Source organism: Rosa chinensis, chromosome 2, assembly GCF_002994745.2.
Source record: "Rosa chinensis cultivar Old Blush chromosome 2, RchiOBHm-V2, whole genome shotgun sequence".
Classification (NCBI taxonomy): domain Eukaryota; kingdom Viridiplantae; phylum Streptophyta; class Magnoliopsida; order Rosales; family Rosaceae; genus Rosa; species Rosa chinensis.
Genome location: NC_037089.1, coordinates 74704055 through 74727768, shown reverse-complemented (window position 1 = coordinate 74727768; position 23714 = coordinate 74704055). Strand labels below are relative to the sequence as shown.

Genomic DNA, 23714 nt, shown 5'->3' with positions numbered 1-23714 from the left:
TGTACCAAGAAGTGACTTCAAAATTTCAGTCATGCATGCACAAGTAGTGTAGAACACCAGTTGTGAGTGCTAAATGCTCAACAATTCAACATGGACCTTCACATTCATAGGTCTGTTGATTGATATCTTCGAACAACATGGCATAAAATGGTTGGGAGAAAAGCAGGCTGATAGAACAGAACCATTCCTTAAGATAAACCCAATGGCAACTGATATGCTTACAAAAACATAGAAGCAAAACCAACAGTTAAGCCAAATGGGCTATTCCAGTTGCTCCTGCAACTGCATCACCGTGCCTCTGGATACACAATACGAAGCCTTTCCAAAACCTGCATATCTGGAACCTAGTCCACAGATGCAGCACTATCAAGGGCTGACAGAAGAACCCCCACCCTCCCAAAAGGGAAAGACAATGAAACAATGGGGGAAATGGATTTAAAAAAAAAAAACTACAACAGTTATCATCGCATGCATACTAGTACTGCCAGCAATAAACTCAAAACAACAAATACAAGGTTCCCCCTAAATGGTTGGTTTGATGTGTTCTCATGTGTTCTGTGATTAAATATGATTTTAATTTTTTGCAAGGACAACACAGATCACCGAGTCATCGCCTAGGTCTAACACACTCATACAAACATTGGTAATCTAAAAAACGCCTCTGGATTGTGCAAGCACAGTATCTTCTCTGCACTATACTTTTCCACAACACACAACACTGGAGGTAATGCCAAAGAAGTTGAACACTCCTCGCTAAGCATCCCAATCACAAGGTCATCTCTTCCGGCGCTTTGGCTCAACCTAAAAATATTAAAAGCAGAATACCATTATTCATACCAAGTTAACAGAGGTAAGGAATAGCAAGATATTGATGTATGCAACAATATATTATATCAGAAACAGTCAGAACTATACTAAAAAAAAAATTCTGACATAGTTACTAATTCTGACATAGCTTCAAAAAAAAAAAATGTACTAACAGCATTACCTCATTTATCTTCCAATATATTCAATGATTGGGTAAAAGTTACACTAGTACCACAAACACATAAACTCCCACTAAGTCTCAATAATGGCAATACTGGGACTGCATTCAAGACCTTTTGAAATCATACACACAAACATAAGATTATCACCTTAGTCTCAACAGAGGGTGACATTGGAAATGCATTCATGGATCTTTTGGCATCATCATCAGATGAACAGTCAGAACAGAGGAAGTGTTCCAACTTTTTGGCATCTTCAATGGACATACCCATACAAGAGGGATGAAACCTGCAAAAATTGTAAGCCAGGAAACCTGTCCGTTATTACCACTAATACAAGCCCACAATTGTTAGTTCCAATCAAAGCACCAACATATAGTAAATGACATCTGGTAAACTAAATAAAATTAGTGTGTATTAGCACTTGAAATTCTACAAACATGTAGCTTGACCTAAGCATGAAAAAGTCAGTGTTTCCAAGACAAAAGCACTGATGCAGTTAAAAGGTACATTGGATGATTGAGGATCTTAAATATGTGTGTTATAAGGCAAACTTACCATTGTGTTTGAAGAGTTGCTTAAAAACAATCAACCAAAATTTGATTCTATATGCTCAACTCATATGATGGAATTCAATAAACGTAACATAATTAAGGCTCAACACCAAACATGAAACCTAGCCCAGCACACGTAATTGCATTTTCCAAAATGCATATTTAAGAGTTTGCATGAGTAACGTCACACTTAACGTGTAAATTTGATAATTCATGATGCGTTCAAACTTCAAAGAAAAGATCAAGGGAAATTCTTTGAAGCTCAGATTAGAAACATCTTGCTAGCCCAGGTACTATGTACCAAAGGTTCCTGATCAAAATTAATTACTCTTTCTTTCTTTGTTTGTTTAACTATGCAAACATACAACGCCATCTATCCAAATATAGCTTGGATGAAGTATCGAATACTGAAAACATCAAGACATATCACCAATATATTACATTTTATAGAGCATCATCAGATGTAATACTTTTCTGGAAGTTTCTTTAGGAGATTTTGTTCAAACTAGCAATCTAATATTCTCGATATTGATATTTCATCAATACTTCCATATATAATTATCTACTATCAAACATTTCAAATTTTCATTACTGTTGATATCTAATATCTTACCTTATATCAAGTTCTTAAACACCTATCCACCAATTATTGAACTTAATGAAGCAAAAGAGACCATGTGCAAAGATTCGGATTTGTTAAGGATAGGGAAACATTTATAACCTTGATTTGTCAGCAAACTGGAAGGGAGAGGGGCCAGTCTGATTATTGGAAAGGGCTAAAAATGGAAATCAGATGAACCCCAACACACATTAAAATCTCACTGTTTATATCGGAAACAAGAGAAATAACTTCAAGTGTTGAGGGCTGCTGAATTTGAACCAAAGCATATGTTCTGAAACAGAAACATGATTAATAAGACCTGAAGATTCGCTTTGTATAAACACTCATCATGCAACATTCCACATGCTTCATGCTTCACCAACTCCAATAACATAATGTGAAACTCAATTGGGGTTTGCCATCAAGCAAATCTGAAGGTCAGACAAACATCGTAACCCATTGTCCAAAAAATAAAGCAACTGAATTCAACAATCATAACCTTCTACAAATGGCATCATATGGGCACTATAAGCCCGAAAACTCAAATAAGAAAGCTTCTAGATAAATATTCATATTAATAGTATCACACATTCACTAATTGATGGACGAAAAATGCATGCAACTTTGAAATGGATTGAACAATGGCAAAGCATGAACAAAGAAGGGTGTGCAGCTAAATTTACCAGTCCTTGCATCCCTCACACTGCACCATAAGGTCGTCCGGATTGTATGGCATCTCACATTTACAATACCTACAACCCAAAACCAAAAAGCATAACTTCAGATACCACTCATTACCAATCAAACACAGATAAACACCACCTAAGAGCCAAAAACTAACACATTACTTACACAGCCACACGGTCCGGTGTGAAACCACCAGTGGCAGCCTTATACTCAAACCTACAAAAATAGTCTTCAGCTCCCACATTCTCAAGCTTAGTGTAGTTCTTGAAGGAGTGGACTGTACACTTCCCTTCGATAGTGTGTGCACTCTGCACATCAAAGTGATCTGACAAAAACAGTTCCTTAGCTCCATGGAACTGTCTCCTTCCTCCTATTGACTCCTCCGGCCGGTAATACCATCGAACCCGAACCTTCACATTGTTCCGGTGGTCAGCTTCAAGCTTCTCCACCCTTGCCACGTATGGAGGCTTATCAGTGTCCGATGGTCTCATCAACACACAATCCCCAACTACATAGAGATATGAAATTTCAAAAATTCATTAGCAGAAAGTTTGGAACTTTGAACCTGGGTTCTACTGGGATTTGAGAAACAAACTCAGCATATAACACAGAATCAAATTTAGGGTTTCTTGGAGCAAGATTCAGTAAACAAAGTAGACATTTCAGTGTTTTCAGAAGCTAAAATTGAAAAATAAAATCTGGGTTTTTGAGAGGGATGAAGATAGTATAGTATAGTACCCCGAACGGCTTTGTTGGTGCCCTTGATGTTGTAGGAGTCAAGGTCCTTCTTGCCAGGTTTGGTCTTGGCCATGAAAGTTGTGGAGCTGGGACTTGTGGGATTTCAGATTAAATGATTTGAGCGGAAAATGTGAGGGAGATGAGGTGAAAAGTGAGGAGCTTTAAAGCAGAGTTGGGTGGATTTGAGAAAAGGGGTTTAGAAGGGAAAGTCTTGGGGAGTAAAAGGAAACCCTAGACTGGAAAATAGAGGGGGAGGAGGTGAGTGCTCGGAGAAGAGAGAGAGAGAGAGAGAATGGTGTCTTCGCGACTTGCGAGGATGAACGGAATGGATGACACATCATCATGTATCATCATCATCCATTTTTGCATACATTCATGCACATCTATAAAAACTTTAAAAAAAACCAAAATTAAAAAGTTGTCTTTGTTAGAAATAAATTAACTTTATTAAGGGGTTTGGTGAGATTACAGTGCATCTTTTTTTTTTGGATATAGATTACAGTGCATCTTTGCTCACGAACGATCGATGGTTAATCAATGCACATATGGTCATATTCGTGAAATGAGTTAAACCACGTCACACACTATTAGTTGCATATAAATTAGAGTGAAACGCGTTCTTATTATAAGAACAAGTTATGTTTTTCAATGTTCTCAAAAACGGCTCAGGCAGCGCTTAGGCGGTAGGCGTTAAGGAACCGATCGGATTTCGGCCTAGGCATTACCCTTAGGCACTAGGCTACTAGGCGTCCGCCTTGGGGGGCTAGGCAGTGCTAGGCGGCTCTAAACCCTAATTTATTCTATATTTTGTCTATTTTTATATTTATAATTAATTTTCAGACTTTAAATATTTTTATTTTTATTTTTATAGGTCATAAAATAATTTAAAAAATAAAAACCGCCTTGTCCCCACTTAGGCCCCTAGGCGCTAGTCTCGGAGTGACCGCCAGCGTTTTTTAGAACCTTGATGTTTTTAGAAAAGAATGTAACTTTATTAAAAGTTCAGTACGATTTCAATTATTAACAAGTGCATCTTGAATGATCTCGTGAACATGAGACAATTCAATAATGTCAACGAAATTATAAATCGCAATACAGAAACTTGTGAAACATATGTCTCAATCATCACATGGAACTCAATAGCCTCCTTAAAACCTAATAATTTCACTTGTTTCTAAGGTTTACTCATGGTACTTTCCGTGAAAAACTCATAGCAAAGATGCATTGTAATTTTGAATGACGATTTCCAAACTGCTGACCAACAAAAAATTGTTACCGAACAGAAATAAAAAGTTTATCTTTGCTCATTTTCTAGAGTGAAGAGAATTGAGATATAAATTCACTCAAACTGCAAGCAAAAATAAAATATTAAATTGTTATTTAACCTTACTAAAACCAAAACTCTTTCGACAGTGTTGATCATGTGAATAGAGAACCAAACCTCAACTCATATTGTTTTGTCAACCTAAAAAATCATTAACTGAATTATGGAGCTAATCAATAACCTTATACAGCATATATGTTCATGATGTATCGGTTAAACTCATAACTTTCCATTATTTATTTACAGAGTCCAAATCATTTTACGAAGGATGTGACATCTAAACATGGTATGTAGTAATAGGAAATAATTATGCAGAATGTCGTTGTGGCACTGTATAATTTGCAAACATGGACATGAAAAATGCCATGTCCTTCGGCACTTCAATTCTATCATATTTTTCATTTTTTTGGTTCTCAAATTTTGGACTAAAGTCCAGGGACGTAGTCACTCACAGGGCTACTTGGGCTACAGCTCAAGGGAAAATTTGGCCCAAAATGGGCCAAGTAGGGGTATATCCCAAATAAATAAATAAAATATTAATGCTTCAAAGAGTTGTTGAGTTGCTGCTGTCGGTCCCGAGTCCGTCCCGACTCTCAAACACCAAACGCGTCGGCCGTCTCCCCGTTCAGAACTTCAGATCGGTTCCGCCTTCTAGAATTCCAGGCTCCAGCCACCGAGCCACCTCCCCTTTTAGATTTTCAGTCTGCCTGCCTGAGCTACCTCCTCCGCCACGGTCTGCATCTCTGCGAGTCTGCAACAGAGCATCTCAAATTCTCAGAGTTTCAGTCCACCGAGCCACCTCCAATCCCTGAATCTCAAATTCTCAGGTACCTCCACTACCATGCTGATGATGTTTGAAAATTGAAACTTTGAATCGTGAATTCGTGATGTTTGGTGTTTAATGTGACTGGGTGAGGTCGTAATTTACTGAATTGCTGATGAAGTGATGATGTTTGTTTGATAATTGGGAATGGGTTGTCCAGATTGTGTTGTTTGGTCCTGGTTTGGTCACTTTGGTGTTTGCCCGTGAGGTCGAAACTCGAAACCTCATGATGGTTTTTTTTTTTTTTTGGCAAAAATTGTTGATGATGCTCATCATGTTTGATAAATGATAATTGATTGTCTGTGATAATTGATGACCTTTATGCAATTGTAATTGGCTTGCCTTGGTGTGATTTGAGATGAAAGTTCTGTTTATTTTGATGGGTTTTGTTGATTATGTCCATTTTGGAGAAACATTGTGTTTGATGAGTTTCAAGAAATAGTTTTTAAGTTTAGAACTAGAAATGGTGTATAAAGATTAGGTCTTTCAGTTTATGCGTTGTTAATTCTAGTCATATTGGTCATATTTTAGGCACCGAGGCTTGCTGCCAAGGAAAGTCAGAGGCCGGTGTATCCATTTGCTGCTAATATAGGACAGGATGAGATGAAACTATTCTTTTGCTGAATGTGATTGATCCCAAGATTGGTGGTGTCATGAGGATTGTGAAGGTTCAAGGAGGCCACGTTATTAGATCAATTGCGAGAAAAGACAGGCACAGCAAGATCTACACGTCCAAGGGCCGAAGAGACAGGAGGTCCGGCTTTCAGCTCAGTCTGCCATAGAGTTCTATGATGTTCAAGACCGTCTTGGCTTTGATAGACCAAGCAAGGCCATTGACTAGCTCATTCATAAGGCCAAGGCGTCCTTGGCCTTGTCAATTGCGAGAAAAGGAGGCAATGCCGAGTCAGAAACCGTCAAAACTCATCAGCCTTTGCCAAAGGCCCTTTGGATGAGAGCACTAGGAAAAGAGTTCAGTGCAAAATTTTTGTATGGCTAAAATTAGCCCAACCCTCCGAGGATTCCTGGCTACGTCCCTGCTGAAGTCTACATAACCATACATGACTCTCTCTCTCTCTATATATATGTGTGTGTGTGTGTGTGTGTGTAGGGCCATTTTATTAAGAGATTCTCTTTTTTTTGCCATTTTAAGAGATAACTTATGAGATTCACTTTTCGATCGTATTTTTGCATCTTGACCGTTCAGTTTTTAGATCTTAATGTATAGATCATTTTCTGTAAATTTTCAGTCAAATTGATGATCGTTAAGGTATTGAACTAAATTAAATCAATGAACAAACCGAGTTTGTCCATCCTGAACCTTTCGTGTTTATAATTGTAAATCGCAGTTTTGAATGCCTTAATGATTATCAATTTGGCTAAAAATTTACAGAAATGATCTACTCATATGATATACCTAAAAACTAAATGGTTAAGATGTGGATATGTGATAAAAAAGTGAATCTATTCAAGGAAATCCTTAACTTTAAAATCTAAGGAGGTCCTTAGACTATATATATACTAGCCCGGAGCACATGTCAATTGGTTTTTATTTTTATTTTTTTAAATTAAAAAAAGTTACAGTAGTTTATCTCCTGATTTTCAGGAAGTTTCTCCTTTTTTCATGGGAGGTATTGCAATATTTTGAAATACGATATAGATATAGTCAATTGACTATCTTGTACTCATATAGAAATAATTTATTTATTAATATCTATACTACGTGAGGGCATATATGGTAATTCAAAAATTTAACCATTCCCTCAAGAATTGGCTTAATTATATATATATATATATATATATATATATTTATATATATATACAGATTTGCTCACCTAAGGGACAGTTTTAAGGGACTATGAGGGACAAATGCATCTTAACCACATGTATTAAATATAAAAGTATAAATTATAATAACTTAAAACTGTGCATTTATTTTCAGCCGTCAGATTCACTTGTCCATCACAGTCACTTAAAACCTGTCCCTTAGGTGAGCAGGCCTTTATATATATATTCCAACTCAAAATTTGTTAGTTGGAATAGGATGGTTCATTGATTACTAGATTGTCATTGCAAGAACTACTCATATAAAACATTGTTTGGTTCATAGAACATGGTCCGTTATTGAGTAATTGAATTATTGTCGAATACTAGAGGGATTTGAATGCAAATTTTTTAATAAATTATAGACATATAAGAATATTTTTTAGCAATGCTAGCCATTTTTTAGTTAAATTTTTGTCAGAGTAGCTAAAAAATAATTTTGGCTAGCCACTTTAGAAATAAAGTCTGTATAAGTTTTTTCTATTTTAGTTAGATTTGAATTTATATTATTTATTGAATAAAGAAAAAGTAATTTAAATATATTTATGAATTACATAGAATGACTTGAAAAAATTATTTCAATTAACAAAAATAATAAAGAGTCTTGTCTCGCTCTCTATATTTTGGAGTGAGATAGCTAATAGTTAAAATAGAGAGCCACTTAGAGCATCTTTAGCAGACTCTCTATTGTGGCTTCTTAGCTATTTTGGAGAGCATGTTTAGCTTTTTATCTATCTTAGCAGCTGCATCAGACTCCTAAGAGCATCTTTAGTAATGCTAGCCATTTTTGAGTCAAATTTGAGCTAAAGTAACTACAAAGTCATTTTAGCTAGCCACTTTAGAATTACGTATGCATCAATGCTCTCTATTTTAGCTAGTTTTGAATTTATATTATTTTTTAAATGAATATTCAATAGTTTAAATGTATTTATAAATTACATAAAATAACTTAAAATGAATGTTTTAAATTATAGAGAGCATCATCCCGCTTTCTATATTTAGGAGCGAGATAGCTAAAAGTTATAATAGATAGCCACTTAGGAGTCTGATGCAGCTGCTAAAATAGATAAAAAGCTAAACATGCTCTCCAAAATAGCTAAGGAGCCACAATAGAGAGTCTGCTAATTAAAGATGCTCTAAGTGGCTCTCTATTATAACTTTTAGCTATCTCACTCCTAAATATAGAGAGTCGGATGAGGCTCTCTATAATTTAAAACATTCTTTTTAAGTTATTTTATGTAATTTATAAATACATTTAAACGATTTAATCTTTATTTAAAAATTAATATAAATTCAAAACTAGCTAAAATAGAGAGCATTAATGCAGACATATTTTTAAAGTGGTTAGTCAAAATGACTTTTTAGCTACTTTAGTTAAAATTTGACTTTAAAATGGCTAGCATTACTAAAGATGCTCTAATATACCTAAAGAGCCAAGATAGATAGTCTGCTAAAGATACTTTAAGTTAGTAGCATTAACAAAAAAATATTTCTCAAAAAAAAAAAAATAACAAAAAAATAATAATTTAATATCTTTATAGTGTATACATGTGTGTTCTTGGGTTTTTTTGTGTATTCCGTTCCTGCAAAAGAAAAAATGTGTGTCGGGTTACATATCGAGTTATATCTCCGCTATGTCACTGTTATGTTAAAGCAAATAGAGTAGCTAATTGTGCACTCTTTACTAGTTGGTGCTTGTTATAATACAAGTCTCCTATAGAGATTTCTAATATTATTTCAGAAAATACTCTAGATGCTTATTGTAATCAGGGGTTTAGGCTCAATACCCCTCTTTGTATTCTACAGTTTCATTAATCAAGGCTTGAGGGCAACCGCACCAACCCTTTATTAGAAAAAAGAAAAGAAAAAGTGTATTGTTACGCTTTTCCAGATGAGCTATCGTATACTTTGATTTGAATCATATGATTAGTTTCTTCATGACCGTCCTTGATCAGGGCCGGCCCTGGGGTAGTTCAACTGGTACAACCTCACAAGGCCTCCGAGTTTTGGAGGCCTCCGATCTTCTAATTGATTGAGTAGATATATAGGTTCACTCATAACAAATATCATGCATAGCAGAATTGTTAACGTGGCTGATAGAAATATTGTCAACGTGGCTGATAGAAATGACTCTTGGTTGTGGGTTTAATTCACTACTCCCACTCTCCTATCAATTATGTTTATTTATTTTTTTATTTTTTTCTCTCTCCCATTTAGTGGTCTTTATTTGGAAAGATTTTCTTTCTTCCCCTTTTATGATCTCTCCTTCTTTCCTATTTTTCCTTTTCCTCTAGCTTTTTTTTCTTTCTCTTTCCTCTCTCAATTTTTGCCGCTGTTTTTTTGAAAATACCAAATTGGAGGATATAGGCCTTACAACAAACAAGGAAACTGAAACTCAACAAAAATAAACTTTATATTTAGTACTTAATAGTCATTTTCAAGTTATCAAACTTATTTTACTTTCTCTGTGGCACCAAAATTGTCCTAGTGTTTTAATGGATACACAATTAGTAAGCCTCATTATAATTATCTCTCTAGGCCTCCGAAATCTCAGGACCGGCCCTGTCCTTGATCAAATCGACTTGTTCATCTACGGTTCTTGGAACTAAAGCCACATGATTGAGTATATTATTTTGGATTCTTTAGCTTTGTTCTGTTTAGAAAACATTGGATATATATTGCAAGAAAAGTGTTTTATTGATATACGATCTTGGATTCGAATTAATATTTTCTTTTCGATTACTTTGATCCATTTCATAGGGGATTTGGACTAAGAAGTTGCACACGATCACTTGTTGAAAAAATCAAATTTGGTTTTGCGATGTGCTATTCCTTTTTTATCAAATGATGATGCATGTCAGAGTTTGTCTCTTACTCGTTTGGTTCACAGAAAGGAAAGTAGTTCCTTTGTCTTTCCCATGGGAAGGGAAATGAACTTTCTAAAGAACTTTCCATTCCGATGTTTGGTAATGTAAGGAAAGTTATCCGGAAAGTTGTTAAAAAGTATGTAATTAATGGAATAAAATAATATGTTGTGAGTAATAAATGCAAGGAAAGAAGGGGGGAAAGTGATTCATTTGGAGTATGGAATGAACCATTTTCCCCCTATTTCCCTTTGCTTCAGGAAAGTATTTCCTTTGCTTCAGGAAAGTATTTCCTTTCTTTTTGCATCCCAAAGACAGGAAATGAACAACTTTCCTTTCCTGATGCTTACTTTCTGCGAACCAAACGAGGATTGTAGAATGGCTCACAAGTCACAACGACTCGAGGGAAATCCTACAGGTTCATCATGCATGTTGTTGGAGTTGAAGCACCTCAATACCATTCGGGAATTGCCGGTGGTTACTGAGGGCAGCGAGTTAGAGATGCCGTCACATTGCCTTACTAAAGCTTAAGGCTGGTTCGGATCCGTGGACCCAATCCATAACTTGGCCGACATTGTAGATTTGTAGAGATCCCAGTGTATCAGCCGCCTGCTGATGTCGGTGCTGGTGATATGGTTCAAACCCCGGTGCTGAAAATGCAAGATGTTCCTTGGAGTAGTGCTGTTGAAGTTGGTGCTGCAAATGATGCTGGTAAAGTTGTTCAAGGAGATGATATGAGAGAAGAGGAACAAATGAGAGCCATGCAGAGTTTAGAATCCAGTTTTATTTTCTTTTAGGCCCTATGTTTGTAATCAATGAATTTCATGCCGATTTCATGGGAAGAGTTAGAAGGAAAGAATATTTATTAAACGATAAAGCGGTGTAGGTTGGGCTCCAGAGACACCGAAGTTCTCTATCTGGAAATCTACCAAAGGAAGTAGCCGGTTTACAATGGTACGTTAATTGTGGCCTCAAAATGGTGATTAGTTAGATGTAAACATCATTGCAAGTCCAAGTAACATGAGCCCAACGATTATCAATCAGCTAAGCTAGGATATTTTCCATACATATTATCAATCAAACCAAAGGAGTAGACGTGCAATCCATATTTACCATACATTGATAAGTTCACTGTGCCTCAAAATGGAAATTAGTTATATGTAAACATCATTGCTAGTTCAAGTACATTAGCCCTTCGATATTCAGCCAGCTAGGGTATGTTCCATACATATGATCAATCAAACCAAAGGAGTAGATGTGCAATCCATAGGTAAAGGATTGCAGATGAGATGGTCCATATAGTAGAATTGGGGATGATCCACGTCCACCATAGCAAGTTGCATACCCTCTGAAGACGGCTTCCAATGGCGTTTCCTTTGGTTTATGAACCAGTTGTTTATCTGCTTCACAGTCAGACCTGTAGATGCTGCTAGTCCGAACTTTTGAGGCTCCTGCATATACCAATGTACATATATATATATAGTATCATTCATACCGGAAAACTATCAGAAAAAGAAGATTACCATGTATAATAATAGATTCAAGACTATCACCAGCACAAACTAGTATTATTCTAATGTATAACCAATCATAGATACTGCTACAGATGAAGATTAACTATCACGAGTTATGCGTGTGCAAGAGTAAAGATAGATAATCTGAATTGTGTTCAAGAACATGTATATAGAGTGGAACTGATGCATACCGATGGATAGGGCCATGTGTAATTTCTGCTCCACCATTCTTGCAATTGAACCCGGGCTTCCTTGGGCAACTTTCCGTTTTTTTTCTTCTGCTTCAACTCCTGGCTGAGACTGCCAAGACATCCACCATATTTTTGCAGAAGCTTAGCTTTAATATCCCAATCTTCGGCTCTTGGATCTATGCCACTCTCATTCACATCAGCCTCTTCTGAAGATCCCCTTTGTCTAACAAGATCACCAGTACTAGCTGACCGTGCCACAAATCAGTGGAAGAATCATATATAAGATGCAAATGTAAGTACTTAACCATATGCTTCAGTCATATCCATCAATGAACAAATGATTGGGTAGAAAAACATGCAAAAAGTATATATAGCTTCAACTTGGTGGCCAAATTTTTGCCTAGGTGCCTAGAGTCACTTGACTAATCAACTTTGTTTCTTATAACCAAAAATAGCAGAGAGTTTAATTATGCATAAATGATTAGGATTTGAGTAACAGTAAAAGAGTGAGAACTAAGTGTCATGTCAAAGGCATATGGTGACTAATACATGTAGCTATGCTTAAAAATTATTATACAATCACCTAGCTAGCTGAATTGGAATGCTAAGTCATCTCCATCAACAATATAATAAACTAGCAAATACGCTGATCAATGGGAACTGAATGATAAGTGCCCTAGCTCACATACACGTAACTTTTGAATGAACAGATCCATCTCATGGATATATAAAACTTAATATTAGGGAATGATAGTACTATAAAGTATTAAAACAGCAGTCACTCCATTGGAAACTAAGAGAAATCCAACTTCCATTACCACAAGTGAGAAACCAACTACATAAATTGATTATCTGAAAATTAATTGAAACACACACACACACGTGTATATATAGTTACATATATCCTCATACTGTAAAATCTATATCTAACTCAACCTCATGCTTTCAACTTTTAGCAATGCCTAGCTTGAAGAGGGAATTCCTCAGTCAAGTCCATTCTTGATAAATTTTCAAACTCAGACTCCAAGACTCCCGTTTTCACTTGAAAACATGGCCTTTCTCATCTATCTCCCATATGCATGAAAGGCTAATGAGAAATATATCAGGATTCTTCAGGTACATTTGAGGACAGCCTTATAATTATGATTAGACATGATTATTTAAGAAATGTCTACAGCCATAAGCATAAACTGAGTATATCCAAGGGTAATATCAAGCTAGTTCTATGCACCAATAACTTGCAAGTGAGAAATATTAATAGTTTTATAGTTGGGATGCTAACACAGCAATTGTGCAAGCAAAGTTTGTTCCACCCTACCAAACTAAAATTTTGTGTTACATTCCAATTGCTTTCAAAGAAATGCACTTGTTCATTATCCTAATGCCTTCGAAAACTGTTCAAGGCTTGAACACTACAGACTAGAAAATGGAACGACATCAATAATTAAATAACCAAGTAACTAAGTAGATACCCCATTCTAGACCAGACAAAGAAAAGAGCTAGAACTAAATAGTCTACCCACTAAGCAAAAAGCTTTTTTCCTGATTAATAAGCTAGAAAGATAGCCCTTTTCTTATTCCATTAAAAGTTACACATGCATGGAATAAGGAATTCGAAGGACCTCTAGATCGATCTCATTGCAGTATTAGATAAATTAGAGAAGAAACAAGGATCGTCACCAGAATATGATGGTGAAACGGATAGAGCTTTGAGCTGGGAGTTGATTTTAGAGAGGCCAAGCATGGCTTCATGGAAGGGCTTTGTGAGCTCTTCATGGTACTTAGCAAGCATCTCACAATAGGCCTCCATGAACTGATCCAGCTCTGGGTCTGGTTCTGATTCTTCACATGCTTCCGAAATTGCAGCCGCATAAGATATTGAGGCCGCAGCCGCATGCTCTAACCTAGCCACCACTTCAGCAGGTGCCCCAACCTTGAAAAAATAAAAATAAAAACCCTCATGATTAATAGCAAATAAATTGAGAGACATAACAAGGGCATGCAGCTAGATCAGAGAATCTAGAAGCTATATATACCTTTTGACAATTGACATAAGAGGCCAAGAGGCGAGGGAAGAGAGGATGACCCATGATCTTAGCTTTCATACTCATCTCATATTCCTGACTATCATTTTGGTTTGGGTTGATGTTGGTAAAAGGCAGAGAAACGTAGTGCTGCTGGTTACTAGAACTACTAGTTTGATCTGCAGCAGTAGCATAAGAATTCACAAGAGGAGGAGGCATCAACATCCCAGAAGAAGACCCAGATCCCATCACACCATGACTGTAATACTTACTATTACAATTATTACTCCCACCCTCCATCTTCTCTATCTCTCTCACATTAGAAACCCTAAACCATCTTTCACTCTCCATCTGTTCAATGCTGGTAAATAATTATGAGCTCTACTACAAGAGGGGAATGCCTCCCGGTTTTTAAGCTTGAGAGTGTACATTTTACAGCTAGCTAGAAAGACCAAGGGGGTGTGGCAGTGAACAGTCGCGGTCAGTCAGAAACATGAAGAATTTTTTTTTTTTTTCATCTTGCTTCTGTGCATAAACAGGAGCCCGAGATGAGAGAGAGAGAGAGAGATATGCACAGTGAACGAGGTGTGCACGCGGAGTTAACGTGTAGTTGTGCAACTCCTACTGAAGCTTAAAATGTTTCCTTCCCGATACAAAAAGCAAAGCTAGCTAGCTCTTTGTCTTTCTTCATCTCGATTACTGGAACCGCAGTGAGTGACGTCTAACTGTATCTGAATTGCAGGTCTTGAGTCTAATTATTAGGGTTTAAGGGGGAGAGGTTAATGATGTTGTTTGACAGTACTGTGACACAAGCATCTGTATGTACCACTACTACTATACTCTGTCTCTCCCTCTCTTTTTTTTCTTGGCCAGTTGGCCCGGTGGTGGTGGATTGATGGGAAATGATCAAACGTCAACCGTCATTTTACTGATTGAGCTTGATGCTAGTCTGTCTCATTCCTTTCTTCCATCCATTAAAACCTGTTTAATATACTCTGGTCATTTGATTGGATTGTCCTATTTGTCCAGTGTCCATTGCCCCCTCTCTCTTTCCCATGTATATAACCATCTCTCTAATTGGAAATTATTTTATGGACCGAAGGTGTAAGTGATCCAACCTTTATAAAATAATCTCAATCCTTAATATTTATTATCAACTTCAGCAGAAATGTAATCTAATGTTAAAAGAAACGTATTAATACATTAATATAGAATGAATTAACATGTCGATAAATAATACACCAATTTAATAACCTACTAATGCATCAATCGATAAACGTGCTAATGTATACTAATGGTTTTTAGAATTTAAATACTATTTCTCCCTTCTTTTACCAGTTTCTTAAAAAATTATATAATTTTATTAATTACGTACGTCTTCATTTTCAAAGATTATTTGATTGATGGACATAATCATGTTTTTATTTGAGTTCTAACTTGAAGTTTTATACTTAGTAGGGATAAAATTAGTTAACTACCACATAAAAATTGACCAACAAACAGAATCAGTCTCCAAGACATCTGTATGTACTCATATAAACAAGTGCAAACCACAATGTGTTGCTAGTTGTTACTCATTCGTTGTGGAGTGGACAGAACTGGATCTATGGAAAATGTGAATTAGGGTCCTTATTTTTATACTCAGAATTCGTATACTTCTCAAGATATAAAATGAAAATTGATACTGGTTGATACTGATCTATCTATGTTGCAGAATTGCAGATCAGCATCAATCAAAGCATGGACTGAGCTAGGTTTAGGTCTAGTTCTTAATAATTCAGGATTAGAAAAAGTGGGTTTTGGGAGCTGTAGCCGTGGGGAAGGGAAAAGAGAAAAGCTGTCGGAACGTCCCTACATCCCTTCTGTCTTTCCTTGACTCCAGTCTTCTTCTTCTTCCTCGCTTCTCTGCTCGTATTTTGGTTTCATTCCCACTGCAAGTTCCCTTCTGTCTTTCCTTGACTCCAGTCTTCTTCTTCTTCCTCACTTCTCTGCTCGTATTTTGGTTTCATTCCCACTGCAAGTTAGAATTATTAATTACTTATTTTTTCGTGGCAAGTTTCATGCTTTCGCTTCTTTGGAGCCACGTATATATAGAGAAATGCAAATTTCAACATAACATTCAGAATCGACCTCAGTTTTTTCATACTGCTTATTTCCTTAACTTTATATGCAAATTAATGTTGTAAAATCCTTACGAAACAATATACTTAAATACATACATCACTTGTACAAGACTACAAACACAACCTTAAAGTTTGCAGATTTATTTCATAAACGTTTGAATCTTATATCCAATATTATTCTTTCGAGTTTGGATAATGAAAGATTAACCAACTCAACACCCTTCAAGTACGTATAACTTACTTCTAATATTTTACATCTACTTTGTTCATAACCTCAAATTTCATTATCATAGTAATGAAAAGTTACATGATATGGGATGCCTTCAAAATGATTTTTATGTCACGTACGTGCATGAACTCTTTATTTCATTTCATTTAGTTTAATTTTCTTATTATTATGCAAAAGTATTGGTTACTGGCTAATCGAGCTCACTACAATCAATCATCAGTAAATTGCAAGCGCTGTTTTAACAATATGAACGACCTTATGCAAACCACATCGTGCATTGTTACCCTTATGAACTATAAGTTCATATATACATACATTAAAGTCTTGTTGGATTCGCATAAAGTAAGTATCGGAAAATGAAAGTTGTTCATTTCTTGCATTTGGAATGCAATAGGAAATGCAACAGTTTCCTAAAGCAAAGGAAAATTTGGGGGGGGGGGGATTTATTACTCACAACACATTATTTTATTACATTAATTACAAACTTTCTAACAACTTTTCTTAGGTTACTAAACATTGGAAATTATTCTATGCACCGACGGTGTAAGTGACCCAACCTTTATAAAATAATCTCATTAGAATAATTTCCAGTGTGTCATGCATATAACTAACCATTAAAAACTAAATCAAGCAATAATGTATGGTTATTAGCTTAGTATATATATCAGACACTTATCAATAATTCAATATGGTACTTGACTGGTAGCAAAAAGAGTTTCTGATCCGTGTTTTCTTCCCTTTCAACATAGACAAATTTTGGAATCTGATGATATGTCAGCAATCAGCACAAGGGAAAGAAAGGAAGAAATATATTGCTCTTATTGTTATCGAAAATAGTTATGAAGGGAATAAAAAAGTTGATTCAAGCTGGGTGAAAATTAGTGACAATTTGGCGATCGAGGTTAATCTAGGTAAACAAAACAAGGAATCCACATACCGGTTGGTAAATTTTGTGAAAGTTTAAATACCTTTTAGTGACAAGACATTCACGAGAAAAACTTGTGAAAATATAAACATCTTTCAGCGATGAAGCGTTTGTTAGAAAAACTAGTTGTGAAAACACACACCTTTAAACACTTTTTTTATCGGTAAAAGCAAAAATACTTCTTTTTTTTGAAAGGGCAAAAAAACACTTTTAGAGAAACAATTTGTCTGGATATATTTGTGAAAGTGCAAAAAACCTTGCAACGCCAACGATATATCAGCAAAATTTTTGAAAAATGCAAACACCGACGGACAATTTGTCGGCAACACATGTGGAAGTGCAAGTACCGACCGACAATTCGTTGGCAACACATGTGAGAGCAGACACCTGTTATAGCCTACTACCTAAATAAATAAAAAGGGTAAACTTTACTGCAGATTGATATTTGTGTTTTCACTAGATCATGAACAAGTTTTGCCTAATGACAGTACGTGAAGCTATGCTTCAGTGCATCATTATGGCATTTGAAAAGCAAGATCAGGCCACTCAGATAGAGTGGCATATAGATCCTAAACTATATATGCTTGGCAGATTTCCACCCTGAAATATAGTATACATGATGATTGATGATTGATGATTGTATTCACTTCTTTCTGTTGGCAGATATATGAAGCTAAACCTGAAAAACAAATTCATTTGAAGTTGTGTAGAAGACTAGAAGGGGAAAAAGTAGACCGAGAAAAGAGAAAAGAACGAAGGAAAGCCATTTTGCCTGAAAGAGGTTCTTCATTCAACAACAATGTACTTAACATACTAGCTTCCTATGCTTTAGAAACACATAATATCTTGCATAAGAAAAACATAAACCGTTTGATGAACGCCTCCATGGATAATTTCAACTTCCTTGGGTCTAATAAGAATTCATCATAACTAGGATAGATGTACTTAAATCTGGCTCTGAGACTCAAGCGTCTACAACGTTCCTAGAGTTTTTGGATGATAACAGAATTGGCGACACCGGCCTGCTCAATTGTCTGGTCCAGATCAGTGAGCTGTTTTGGAGGAAAACCCATTGTCTGCAATCGGTAATTTCTTACCCCACCAGGTCTTGATGCATCGATAAAAGCATGGATTTCTCTGATTGTATGGTGGTTGTTGAAGCGAGACACCATCCGGGTACCATCTGCCAACCTTAGCTGAATAGAGGTCGACGGCAATGACTGATCAACAGTTAAGCCCATTGATGGCAATGGAGCAGTTGTAAGAGGAGGACTGGCAGCAGCAGTTGACTCAGAGGCAGCTGACTCCGAGCTGCTGCCACCTAATGTTCTTCCAACACCCTGAAAAGCAACCTGACCCCGCTGCTTCAATGGTTCCTGCAAATAGGTTAAGCAACTAGACATCAAAAACAATGAATAGGATGAAGATCAACAACAAACATACTACGAGAGAATAGAAAAGAACTAGCACATACAGGGTAGTCTTCCTCCCGCTTCATAAGACTGACATGAACAGTAGTCCTCCTACTAGCTGGTTCAAGCTCTTTTGGGCACTCAGACTTCTTGATGCTCTGTATTTAAAATAAGACATCATCTCTATCAGAAGAGAGATAAAACCAGAAAACAGAGAAAAATAAAGTACCACAAACAAGTGCAAAAAAGGCAAAAGAAGAGCAACTAATTATGGCATGTAAGCAATCACATATGAAAACTAATAAACCAACTTGTATATACATCTCTCTCCTCTTATTTTTCTTTAACTACTGACATATTATCAAAATATTGAAGGCAAAACATGTTGAAGTAGATCCGGTCATTCCTAAGAGTTTCGATCAAATCTGGGCCAATCATCTTTAAATAGAACACTCTCCTCTGCAGCGCCATACGTTGCTTGACCGTCAATCTCTAGCAGAAAATATAAATTTAAGGATTCCAGAACAATAGGCTACCATCTTCCCTTAGTCTTTCAGGTCTCTTTGTATCAAAACCATGTAATGTTGTTTTAAAACTTGGACATTTTCAATCTAGCATCTTATATAACTTTTCAGAATCCAATGACATTTGGACAATGGGATGACTAAAAGTAAAACAGCAAAGAGCTAGTTGACTAAACAGAAGATCTGGATCCCAAGCAGTAAACTTCACTTAAAACAAAAGCTGGTATGCCAAAAAATATATAAAAAGGTATAGAGCTCTGAAAATAATTGAAACGATTGGATAATTTCATGAAAACTTACTTCCAAGAAGGCTGCATTTGCAGGATCATCCAGCCTCCGCAGCGGACCGTCATCTATGGAAAAGCCATTCCTCCAGAAAGTAATGGTGTGATTGATGGACTCAGGTGGCTGAGGTGCAGCAGTTGGAACGGTCTCTCCTGTAAGTGTTCTAGCTGTTCCAGTAAAACTTTTTGAGCTTGACGAAGGTTCCAGAGGTCCTTGTGCAAACTGTCTGGCTTGAGTGAAAATTGAATCCACGTCACCCCCGCCTCTGGTGGGGTCTTGGACAAGCATACCACTGGAACAACCAAACAACATTAACAATTGCAAATTATTAAACATGCTACAGGGTCTATATCTGGATAAAATAAAAACTCAAAGAAATTTCAGGTTGACAAAAGCAAGAATGTCTAATAAACTTGACAGTGATTGGAATACGTTTTAGGATGAGTAGACCACTAATAATAGACTCCTCAATTCCAAAAAGTTGATTCTTGTAAAGGCTACCTACAATTGGGACATAATGATTGGAATAACCTGCTTTCCGATCAAAACAATTTTTGCAAGAAGTGCATGATTGCTTATTAAACACATATACCAACAAAAAATGTAGCATTGGATTTCCATGGGATAGAAGAGTTTGTCTAAACCAAACTCGAAAACATATTCAGCCGAGTTTAGATGGTTTCTCCTGCAAACCCTTTACTTTTCTCAGTAACCTATCAATTGCTAAGAACAAAAATTTGCAGCTTAATGCAGTAAGTGAGTTAATATGGCAAATTACTAACACAAACCATTGGATTCTGTATTCACATTACTAAACCAGCAAATTATCCTTACTAAGGACAAAAGCCAATAATTTTACTCCAAAGTTTTGGGAACCAAAAAAGAATATACCTTTTCTCGCCACCAGTGTAGTACTCGTTGGGCTCATCGGAGTCACTGTCAGACCCATCCTTCACCGGACGCCGATTCAGATCGGAAAGCGTGCGAATGCCGCCACGTGTACGCGCAGCCGGCGGCTTGTTGTCCTCCTTGCTGGTCCCGGAGGCGGCGCGTTTGGACCGGAGCTGGTAGGCCGGGCGAGACGGAGCCGGCGACGGGGAGCGAGAGCGCGTGGGCGACTGGGAGGGCGAGTACTCGGGCGAGTGTGACGGAGACGGCGAGAGCGAGTGGGAGGGCTGGACCGGGTTGGTGACGGTGACGGCGGCGTCGTCGTCAGCGGCGGCGTTTTCGTTGTCCAAGAAAGTGGAAACGGCGGCGTCGAGGTCGTAATTGTGGGATTCGAGGAAGAAGAGGGCTTCTTGTTTGGAGGCGGAGGTGATCTCGCAGAAGGAGGTGATGACGGCGTCGTTTTGGGGGCTCGATTCTTGAGCTTCGGCTTCCATAGTGTTCCTCTTCTTCTTATTCACTCTTTTGATCGGATTCTTAAATTGCTTTCCAAGACAACAGTTTGGGAGCTTCTACGCTCTATCTTATATATGCGTCCTCCCCGTCTCGCTTTACAATCCGCTTTTAAAGTCTGAAAACATTGGGCTCAGTCCATGCCTAAACCGAAAAAGAATAGGCCCAACTGCTCTGTTTCATTATATCTCTTATTTAAGTTTAAATCAACAAAAAATAAATAATATTTAGGTTATAGAGTGTAAAGGATGATTACTCAACTAAATAAATATAATTAATGAATATGGTTCTCATTGCATGTCTGACAAATTCTTACTTGATTGGGAAATCATCAATTTGCATTTAATAACTGTTCAACTAAAAATAAAAATATAATTAACGATTATAGTTTTTATATCCGTTGCATCTAATTTCTCTCATATTGCTATATCAATTATAGGGTTGGACGTAGTTAGATGTGAATCCTCGAGCAATAGGAATATTAACAAGAATATCTTGAATCGTCTCCTTGTCATCATTTTTAATAGTGATACTCTCTACCTCGTTCACTGTTAGTGTTAGTGATACTCTTTACCTCGTTTACTGTTAGTGTAAAATTCTTAGTAAATGTGGTTTATAATTTGAATCTCTTTATACCGATAGCAATTGACGATCATTATCCATTTAAAACACACCAACACCACCCAAAAGTGTGTAATATTAATTTAGCTCTCTAAAGTAGGGAAAATTCTTGGCGATGCAAGTGAACTAACAATTCTACCAGATCTAAGCCAATAATATTTATATGTAACTTTTCAGAAAAATAGGTGATGTGATGGACTGGGAAGGCAAAGAGAACAAAATTATCCGAAATTGTGCACTAAGATGAAGAGAAAATCCAAGTTCGATCACCGAGTTGATGTGAAATTTTTTGGAGAAATTATACGAACGTAAGTTTTGGAGAAATTATACGAACGTAAGTTCAAAGCTATATCCCTTAATTCATCGATAATATCAGTTTTCTAATAAACAATATATCAAAATAATTTTTTTTTAATTATTGATTTTTATTTTAGATTCAAAAGGAATTTGATAGGAAGACATGCTGGAAATTATGAAGTTTAGGATGATGATGTGGCAGGTATAGGTTATTTGTATAAATTGTTGGGATCTTTAAGCATGTTCCTTTATGGGCTGGGCACTAAAAAGAGGACCAGCTTTGACGACGTTCTCACTTCTTCTCAGTGTATACCTCTACTGTTTGAAAACCCTCTCCCACAAAACCAACCTTCATTCAATGGCCTCTTTGTCGTCGTCGCCAAAGGCAGCAACAACCGGTGAACTTCCTTAACCCTAATTTGATTTCTCATAGTTTGTTGAAATTAGGAATAAGGGTTTAATAGTGTTTGATTGGTTTTGTAGATCTAGTGGAGGTTTCGGAGGAAATCGACGTGGAGAACCTAACTCTAAGCGAGGAAGTGGAGGAGGAGACTCACAGAGTCTTCCGAGAGATGGAAGAGGTTTGTATTTCTTTTTATTTTGGGTGGTGCTATTCACACACCCTCTATATTTTTCTAATTTTTTAATTTTTTAATTTTTTTTTTTACAAATTACCCTAACTATCCTCCCTTATATCGTTTATCTTTTATCTTTTATCATTTTTCATCGAACACAGTGACGCTGATCTTTTACCGAATAAGTATTTGGACGAAGATGATGTTGATGAGAGTTTTAAGTTTGTTTGCATTGAAAACGCGGATGATTGGAACATGGAGATTGGATCTGATGATGATGATGAATTGTGGGATCTGATTATTGATCAACTTATTATCGAGTCAGCGGAAGAGTGGACTGAGAGGGAAGAACAAATGGGGTTTAGGGATTAGGGCTGCTCAATCCGTCAGTGTAATTGGGTTTTGAAATGTTTTGCTGTGATTAGGTAAGTCAATCATGAATCAAACATCATTATGCAATAAATCAATTTTCTTTTACTATAAATGAAGGAAAAATAATACGTTCATTAAGTGGAATGACTTGTGTTATTAGACGAGGAATATGCTTCCCAAATAATTACGTTCATCCAACTGAATCTAATTTGCAAAGTTTGTCCTCATACAAATAGAAGGGGTAAGACACATGCTTTACTCCCTTGTTGTCTCAGGTTCTAATATTCCACCTAGCTTATTAGAGTTTCTCGTCTCTTATAGATTGGCAATAAGCCATTTTCAAACGCAGTCTGAAATTTGAGAAATTTGTAGGTACAAAAAAAAATGGAGTATGATTCAAAATTAATTGTTTGAGTAAGACTAACCTGAGGGGCTAGACAAATGTATGAACTCATAATATAATGTATTTTAGATAGCTATATTGAAAAAACACTCATCCATAAATAATAAGAATATAATATGCAAGGCTGAGGACAAACTTTACAATTTAGAATCAGTTAATAACCTGGGAAGCATATTCCTTGTCTAATAATACATGTCATTCCACTTAATGAACGTATTATTTTTACTTCATTTATAGGTGAATTTTTTTTTTGATTTATTGTATAATGATGTGTTGAAGTTTGATTCATGATTAACTTGCCAAATAGAAAAAAGAAAAAGAACTAGAATTGCAAGGAAGGGTAGTTAGGGTAATTTGTGAAAATAAAATTGAATTAAATTAATAGAAAAATAGAGGAGTGTGTGAATAGCACCACCCTTTATT

The 23714-nt window shown here is 36.4% G+C and overlaps 3 protein-coding genes across 3 annotated transcripts; all 3 read right to left on the bottom strand.

The window, feature by feature from the left end:
* Positions 1-247: 247 nt before the first annotated feature.
* Positions 248-3909, bottom strand: LOC112188126 (chromatin remodeling protein EBS). The gene is made up of 5 exons (XM_024327174.2): positions 3567-3909; positions 2994-3336; positions 2825-2893; positions 1137-1275; positions 248-801 (listed from the first exon to the last, which is right to left on the bottom strand). Exons 1-5 carry the CDS (start codon positions 3637-3639, stop codon positions 775-777), a joined length of 651 nt encoding a protein of 216 aa, XP_024182942.1. The 5' UTR covers positions 3640-3909; the 3' UTR covers positions 248-774.
* Positions 3910-11502: 7593 nt separating this feature from the next.
* Positions 11503-14614, bottom strand: LOC112188125 (homeobox protein knotted-1-like LET6). The gene is made up of 4 exons (XM_024327173.2): positions 14140-14614; positions 13784-14036; positions 12104-12348; positions 11503-11849 (listed from the first exon to the last, which is right to left on the bottom strand). The coding sequence occupies exons 1-4, from the start codon at positions 14476-14478 to the stop codon at positions 11637-11639; spliced, it is 1050 nt and encodes a 349-aa protein (XP_024182941.1). The 5' UTR covers positions 14479-14614; the 3' UTR covers positions 11503-11636.
* A 3535-nt stretch (positions 14615-18149) lies between these two features.
* Positions 18150-21099, bottom strand: LOC112188124 (plant UBX domain-containing protein 4). Its single transcript, XM_024327172.2, has 4 exons — positions 20517-21099; positions 19641-19917; positions 18879-18974; positions 18150-18780 (listed from the first exon to the last, which is right to left on the bottom strand). Exons 1-4 carry the CDS (start codon positions 21005-21007, stop codon positions 18388-18390), a joined length of 1257 nt encoding a protein of 418 aa, XP_024182940.1. The 5' UTR covers positions 21008-21099; the 3' UTR covers positions 18150-18387.
* Positions 21100-23714: the final 2615 nt, after the last annotated feature.